At 31.3% G+C, this 8,592-nt stretch overlaps 1 protein-coding gene across 1 annotated transcript; it reads right to left on the reverse strand.

Annotated features, from left to right (window-relative positions):
• Nucleotides 1-2,435: 2,435 nt before the first annotated feature.
• On the reverse strand, nt 2,436-4,413 carry LOC111626325 (peptidyl-prolyl cis-trans isomerase-like 2). The gene has a single exon (XM_023369645.1). The coding sequence runs from the start codon at nt 4,249-4,251 to the stop codon at nt 2,713-2,715; it is 1,539 nt and encodes a 512-aa protein (XP_023225413.1). The 5' UTR covers nt 4,252-4,413; the 3' UTR covers nt 2,436-2,712.
• Between the last annotated feature and the right edge of the window lie 4,179 nt (nt 4,414-8,592).

Here is an 8,592-nt window from a genome sequence, read left to right on the forward strand (position 1 = left end):
GCGAGAAAACGAAATGATCTTAACCACTTAACGTTTTCGTGATAATGGAGAGCCCATTTTAAAAATTCGAGATGCGAGCGGCAGAGGTGAGAACTTTTTTCCTCCTATTATTAATGACTTAATTCATTTAAATTCGGTTTTTAATTATTGAAAATTAAATTACTTTCATTCATTTAACTGAGCTGACTCTATGTAATATTTTTTGGGGTTAAACTAATTTGGTATGTATAAAAAAGATGTATATATAAGTAACATTGAAAATATTGATATTTCATGAAAATCAATTCATTTTTCCAGTTATATTTGTTTTGCAGGTATAAATCTATACAGAATAATGTATAGATTAGGCTAGAAACAGCATATAGATTAGGAACTAATTCTATCATAGAGAAAATAATTCTACTTAAGCTGATTCACATGATTTTAGTTTGCTCTTAACTAAAACCACATTAATCAATTTGAATGAATTCTAAAAAATAAGACAGAAGCTAAATGAACTTCTTAATTTTTTCGGGTGAAGTAGATTTAGAAATGTCAAAAGATTTAATAATGAAAATGAAGCTTGGAAACTGTAAGAGTTTCTAAGAAATAACAAGAATTATCTCTGAAAGAAACATTTCAAACTTATCAAAGATTCTATCTATAACAAGTTTGCGAAATTATACGTCAAATATTCCTTTCTTTTCCAAATTTACCTTCATTTATAGTCTCTCCGTTTGAGAGGACAAACAGAACATCGAAGAAAAGACCACGCCGATTAAAATTTATAAATGCAATGATTTTTAACAACGTATTTATGTAACATATACATAAATACAGTATGCATAGATTTAAATCTAATAAATAATAACATATTGAATAATAAAACAAACATAATTTTAAAAATCTAGACAGTTTGATACAAGAAAAGCAATAATAGTACATAGGGATATGGAAGAATATCGTTAAAGTAAAGATAACGAGGATAAGGAAGTAAAAATGAAATCATAATCGAGTAAAATTTGTATAAAAGAAATATATATATATATATATATTATCTAATATCNATCTTTCTGATGTTGACGCTTTCCCATCTTCACCTTTTTAATAAATCTATTCTATTTAAATACCTTTATTAATACTTCCGATAACAATCGTCGATGAACGAAATACAAACTTCTTCCGACTAAACACTTGTCTACAAGTGCCAGATTGGCACGACTCGTTACTAAAATATAGAATTGACCAGAAGATGCAATAAACACTTACAAAATAACAAAAGTTACCAACAAAACATGTAACAATCCATAGAAAGAAATCCAAAGCTAATCAAAACGGGAACTGGTTTACACGAGTTCTAACCACGTGCCCTTAAATATGCCTGTTCAGATCTAATGTTAAGATTACAAATATTCAGATAAGCCCTTATCAAAGTCTGATGTTTAAAAATTCTTTTAATATTTCAATCAATATTGACTTGGATTAAAATCGCCATTTTTTAAAAATGTAGTTTAATTTTTTGACATATAATTAAGCATACAATAGTGTTATGTATGATGTCTTTATTGCTAATTAACTACAGATGTATTATATTTCTAGATAAGCAGATCCATAAAAAAAAATAAGTGTGAATGAAACTTTTCTTAACAGAGAAATGATTGATTAAATACAAAATATGCTGATTTTTCAAAGTAATTTTTGACGAATTTGACAATAAATAATTACGAGTATCTATGATTAACGACGGCAAATCTGACAAAACTAGATGATAAATTAACCTCCAAATCTCAAAAGATAACTGCATTATGTGAAAACAAATCTTACACATGATAATTTTTAAATATTTCATACTTTCTGTAGGGCTATTATTATATAAAGTTCTAAAAAAGATTATGTAGTAATTAAACATTTTTGTAGTCTATGTCAAGATACATATCTGATATAAATTTATTACAAACATAAGCAAACTCATTTTTGTCTTAACATAAAAATTTTTTTTATATTAATGCATCTTTTTCTATATTTTTAAAACATGCAATTCATACATTTTTCATTGTAGATTTCTAAATACTATATATACTATTACATTATTAAATTCTTAATTGCAATATTAATAGTTGTTTCTATCAGTTGATAAATTAATAAATGACATTCTTTTATTTTTAACATAAGTTATTGAACTCTTGATAAATATTGTGATACAATCAATATTTGTAATTTTGTCTATATTCTTTCAATTTATTTTTTGTCTGAGTTCAAGAACTTAAAATTTTATAGAATCAACTCCCACTTTTCTAATCATGAAATATTCTAAATGTGAAAATGGATATAACAAATGTTCTTTTGACTCCAAGAATTTTATGTAGGATAAGTTATTTCTTAGACAAATTAAGAATTAAAATTAATTTTAAATGATAATTTATCATTTAAATTTTAAATAATTACACATGCAGTAATTACACCTTGAATCCTTTTATATTCTTAACATACTATTTTGTATACAATATATGTACAGTACATACTAAAATATACACATTGATGTAATAGTTAAATATGCAATTGAAATAATTCCAGATTAAAATATTTTTTCTAAATTTATACATGCTCTATTAAAGGTTTAATGAAAGTTTGATTAATTCATTTCATTTTATGTTTTGTACACAAGAAAAACAAATACCGAGAGTTTACAAATTTATAGTTAATCACTATAAATATAAATTTTTATTTTATAATTCACCAAGAACTAAAATCGCCAAATCCTCCCGAAATTTCTTTTTTCTTTTTTTGCGGAGGTTCGGTCGTTTTCTCGGACGGAATAATTGGACCAATTGTCGCTTTAGAAAGATACTTCCCGATACCTTGACGATAGGCAATTAGTGGCTTATCTTGTAATTCTTTTGTATTCTCTTCCTTTTCTTTTTCTAGAGTTTTTTCTTCTTCCCGTTTTTCTTCTTCTAACTGTTTATCCACTTCTTCGTACGGATCCACAAATACCGTTGTCCGAATAATTTTGATTTCTTCTACTGGTTTGTCCTTTTCGTCCGTCGAAATCGATTCTAATTTGGCGAGTGTGTCGAGACCACCGACGACCTGTCCAAATACGGAATGTTTGTTATCGAGATGTCTGCACGAACGATACGTGATAAAAAACTGCGATTTGTTAGTGTTAGGACCGGTATTGGCCATACTAACTACACCTCTTCCCTGATGAACTAAATTTGGTTTAAATTCGTCTTTAAATTTCTTTCCCCAATACGATTCGCCACCCGCACCGGTACCCGTTGGGTCCCCTCCTTGGATCATAAAATTTTTTATGGAACGATGAAACACGGTATTATCGTAATAGCCCTTCTGACATAACTTCACAAAATTCTCGCAAGTCTTCGGTACCATATCACAATGTAATTGTATATTCAAAGGACCGAAATTTGTTTGCAATTGTAAATAACCCTTCTTTTTAATCCTGGAATATCTAACGACGTCCGCATCCAAAACGGCGGCTTCTAATTCGGTAACCGGTTCCATGGCGGTGGAGGTAAAGCTGGCGGCCACGGCTCCCGTGGAATAATGAGCGGCGTTGTACTTATTGGCTTTCGTCTTTGATTCTTCTCGTTTCTCCGCCGGTTTGTACTCTCTGTTGAATTCTTCCAAAATTTCTCGAGTCACCGTATTCATATTATTCAAACGATAGGTGGGATCTTTCTTGGCCTTTTCTTCTTCCTCTTTCACAACTTTTAAATTATGTTTCAAGTGGTGGAATTTAGAGAGATTGAATTTTTCTAAATTATTTGGATCTTGAACGGTGATAATATCGGCTCGCGTGAACGGTTCCTCCGTTAAAAGATCTTTAAAGTTTTTCGGTTTAAGGTTCAGCTGCTCTACGGCTTCGTAAGAAAAGACATTTCCGGTTGTTTTAATAGCAACGATATGAGAATTTTCGTTAAAAACTTTAAAGAGAACCGGACAATGATATTTTCCATCGGAATTCTTGGAAAAATTAAGTTTAATTAAAGATTTAGAATTTAGTTTCTTTCCGGTTGCGGGATCCAGTCCGTATTTCTTTAGGAATGGAAGAATGTTTTGAAGATCGTAAATTACGCCTTCGGTTGTACAGAATGGATGCTCGAAAGGTTGAAGGGAGAGAGAACAGTGAAAAAATGGCAGTCGTCTGAACTGAGATCGGTTCTCGGTACCGGAGTGACCACCGTACAAAGTAGTCCACTCGGTACACGTTAGGTACATTTTATCTTTCTGATGTTGACGCTTTCCCATCTTCACCTTTTTAATAAATCTATTCTATTTAAATACCTTTATTAATACTTCCGATAACAATCGTCGATGAACGAAATACAAACTTCTTCCGACTAAACACTTGTCTACAAGTGCCAGATTGGCACGACTCGTTACTAAAATATACCGCCCGAAATCCGCACTTATCTTTATATTCGTATAAAATTTGGTATTTAAATAATTAATGTCAAACGATAAATAATATATTTAATTTAAATATTTATAATATATAAATAAATAGATGTTAAAATTTTCTGAATGACAAATAAATACTTTTTTTAAAACTCTTTCCGCCCCGTGGGTAAGAGAGTCTTTTTAGTCAAGGACTTTAAACTACAAGGATAGCCAGATCCCGTATATTTGTTAGCGTGACCTTGGATCTATGTGACGTCACAGCAAGCCCTCTACTTCAACATGACAGATCTTTCAAATAACAAAATACGATAAAATATTAAATCATTTCTTAATTAATTATTAAATTACTACTAAATGTAAACTACTGTAGAATTTTCGGATTTAATAAGTGTACTGTACGTCAATAAATTTACAAGTCTTTTGTCTAATATTTATTTAACAAATTAATGAGCTATATTTTTTATTATGTGATTATCTTACTTAACTTTTTAATTTTTTTTCGACAATCACCATTTTCAGAAGGCATTCTTTTCAATATTTTATAGTTTTCTTGTTTAAGATTTCTATAATTAATTCTTATTATAGTTCTTAATTTACAAAAATCTTTTATTAAAGTAAAAGGTAAAACTGTTTCCACTGACTAATTCTGTACAACTCCGGGGCCTTTTTTATACGATTCATCGTGATATATTTCGAAATATTTATTCCATTCTATAATTTTTGCTAGCCATTCATCAGTAGGTTTAATAAGCCCTCCATAAGATAAATGTTGCACCCATGACGGAATGCTATAGTTGTAATGATTTTTAATTTTGTTAGTGGAATTAATTAAGTTTGGGTATTTTTCTTTATATTTATAGGCAAAATATCCTGCTATATACTCGAGAGCATCGTAGGAAGTTTCTTCAGAGATTGTGTTAAAGTCTAGATTGCATGTAGAGTTTCCTGAAGATTTATTTGAAGAAAAAGTAGTTTTACATTCAGTATATTGGTCTGTATTTTCACTTGATACTTCTACATGTGCTTTCTCTAAAACTTTGGGTATAATATATTCCTCTTGTCTTCGATCTGTAGTATTTACTTTTGACTCTAAAATACCAGGATTCTTACCTAAAATAATCAATCTAATCCTATATATAGCATTTAATGGGCTTGGATGTTCATTAGGACTCCGGCTTCTATTTTAAAAAAAAAGTTTTCCAGACAATCTTGATTTAAATTGTGAGTGCAGATGTATTTTATATCAAAAGTCGATTTCATATCTTGAAAAAGATCAATTAGCGATTTCATTGAGATTATCATTCCTTTCTGGAAAATTTGGAGGGCATTTTTTCCACTTGCTCTCATTGTTGAGATTATTTTTATCATTTTATTTAAATGTTCTTCTTGTAATTCCAAGTCTACACCATATCCATTTTTGCTTGGAACAGAACCTTTTGGTGCATAGCTATTAAAAATGTCGAACCACATATTTATATCTCTAATATACGTTTCATTGATAATAATAATTGATTCATAATAAACGTTTCATTGATATTCACATTCAATTCTTTCCATAAACTTATGTTACTGCAACTACAGTCACTGACGCAAGCTACTACATTATACGATAGTAAATAAAGTTCTGCTATTAATTTTAAAAGTATTTCTCTTGTCATTTTTTGATCAAACCCGATGTAAACAGGTTGCTTCCAATTTGAAAAAAGAAGGTTATTATTGCAACCATACACAGCACACCTAGTACTCAGCATTTTGTTCTTCACCTAACATAAAAATATAGCTTTAAATATTTAATGACTTATATTTAAATCATCTTACCTTATAAAAAACTTAGTCAAATAAAACAATTACAGAAATATTAAAATAAATCACTTCGTTAATCACAAAATTGGACGAATATTAAAAGCGAAAACTAAACATGTGCACACCCTGCTCTATGTAAACAGAGGTCAGATCTTGTGCTGACGTCACTAACTTGGCATTCCTGGCTAACATTGTAGAATAGGGATCTGGCTATCCTTGTAGTATATAGTCCTTGCTTTTTAGTAAGCCGTTATGGTATATTCTAGAACCTTGACCAGCGCCAGCTTGTGGGAGCGCTGATCCGACGTCGAATTATATAGTTTGCTCCTCGCGTAATGTACGATGCTGTTTTTTACAGATTGTGATCTCTTTTTCATGGTCTGCGGACTCCGCTGACTCCACTCTTCCCCAATTTGACCTCCTCGATATTTCGTGATAAATATAACAATGGTAGGCTAAAATAACCAAATTTGTAAAATGGTTATCATTTTACCGGAAACATTTATTCTTCTTAACTTTAAGCCCAGCAATGCCTTCGGCCGGATGGCTGAGCGGTCAAGGTGGCAGTCTACTGCTCTGGGGGACCCGGGATCGAATCCGGACGGGTCAAGAAAACCCCAGGAAATTTTCGGGGGGTGGTCCGTTCGGATATGACGGGTCCAGCCCCTCACCACTCGGTCGCCCCTTTGTGGGTCTGGCCGAACCCATAATGGGCCTGCTATAAGAGACCCCCTAGTGCCCACAGGGCGGAAAGAGTAAAAAAAAAGTGGACAAATACAGTAGTATTATTATTTATTAAAAAACAAACAATTACAAACTGTAATAAAAATATAAATTGTTAAAATGTCTATGAATTTAAAATACTCTAAACTAATTCGATTATTCCTAAAAATTCGTAAAACGTTTTCATTTAGTTGAAATCCGGATAAACAGTTGGTGAAAAGCCGTATTGGTAAAAGTAGGAAATGAGAAACGCGTTAGCAGTTCCGATCGGAACTGTCTCGATACTCGGTGTGGAACTGTTCCGAGTCGGGAACAGTTAACAGGGAATACCCGCCTCTAGTTAACAGTAAAATCCAGAATTTAAACTAAAACTCGAAAACAAAACTAATTTTATGATAAAAATAAATTGAAAGGATCTACATTTAGGAAAGGCGAAATTTGGATGAACATAAACGGTAAGTGAGCGAAATTTTATTTAATTAAGAATTCGCATTTTGGAAGCATTATCAAAACAAATTGTTAATTTGTTTTGATAATGCTTCCAACGTAAGATCTACTCGCCCTAATCTTGTTTGTTTGTTCAGTTATGGCAACGCAACACTTGGACGATCTGCCTAGGAGGGATGCCTTACGGGAGGTCTTTTAAGGGAAAATGGCCCGTATTTATGCGTTTACAGATTTTTCATTAAAGTAAAATTTACAAAGTTAATCTCAAAGGATAGAAATACTATGATTATATTAGTCGTTTCAGATTTTCCTCGAATCATTAAAAAGAAATTTAACATTCTAACACAATTGAAAATACAATAAAATAATTGCAATGTATTTATTTGTTCTGATTATTTACAATAGTTTTATGATAAAACTGTTGTAAATAATCCATTAAATTTAACATGATGCAACGTTACTTTCTCTTGTTTAGTATTTTTTCCTGGTGGACAAATATTTCAACGGCCGGATGGCCGATCGGTCAAGGTGGCAGCCTACTGCTCTGGGGACCCAGAATTGAATCCGGACGGGTCAAAGAATCCCCAGGAATTTTTCGGGGGGTGGTCCGTTCGGATATGTCGGGCCCCGTCCCTCACCACCCGCTCGCCCCATTGTGGGCCTGGCCGAACCCATAATAGGCCTGCCTTAAGAGGCCCTCTTACTGCCTACAGGGCGGAAAGAGTAAAAAAAGTAGACGAATATTATTATTAATTTAAAAAAAAATTTTAAAGGCCGCTACAGCATAAAACACAGATACAAAGACAATAAATCTTTTGATTTCTTTAACGCTGATTTTCGTGTAGTTTCTGAAATTTTAAATCGAAAAAATTTTGTTTATTTAAAAATTGTTTGTAAACAAATTACTATTGTTATTATTTAATTTAAAAAATACTATTATAATTTTTTAATAAAAGAAAAATTATATTTGAAAATATTTGATAAATGATCTATACAATTAGGTTAGCATATAAAATACAGTAGAACCTCGATTATCCGGACTAATTGGGGATGAAGGTAGTCCGGATAAGGAAAAATCCGGATAATCGAAACAAATACTTTAATTTGTCTTTTAATGATAATACAACACGTTTTCTTTTCGATGACATATCGGTAATATTAAAAGTAAATACTGTACTGTATTTAAATCGTGATCAAATTTTCAAGAAACAAACG

This window comes from Centruroides sculpturatus, unplaced genomic scaffold (assembly GCF_000671375.1).
Source record: "Centruroides sculpturatus isolate CEXI.00-Female unplaced genomic scaffold, Cexi_2.0 scaffold26, whole genome shotgun sequence".
Lineage (NCBI taxonomy): Eukaryota > Metazoa > Arthropoda > Arachnida > Scorpiones > Buthidae > Centruroides > Centruroides sculpturatus.

Bases quoted from the DNA above. Each gene is read 5' to 3' on its own strand.
- LOC111626325 (XM_023369645.1), bottom strand. From the start codon at position 4,251: ATGGGAAAGCGTCAACATCAGAAAGATAAAATGTACCTAACGTGTACC.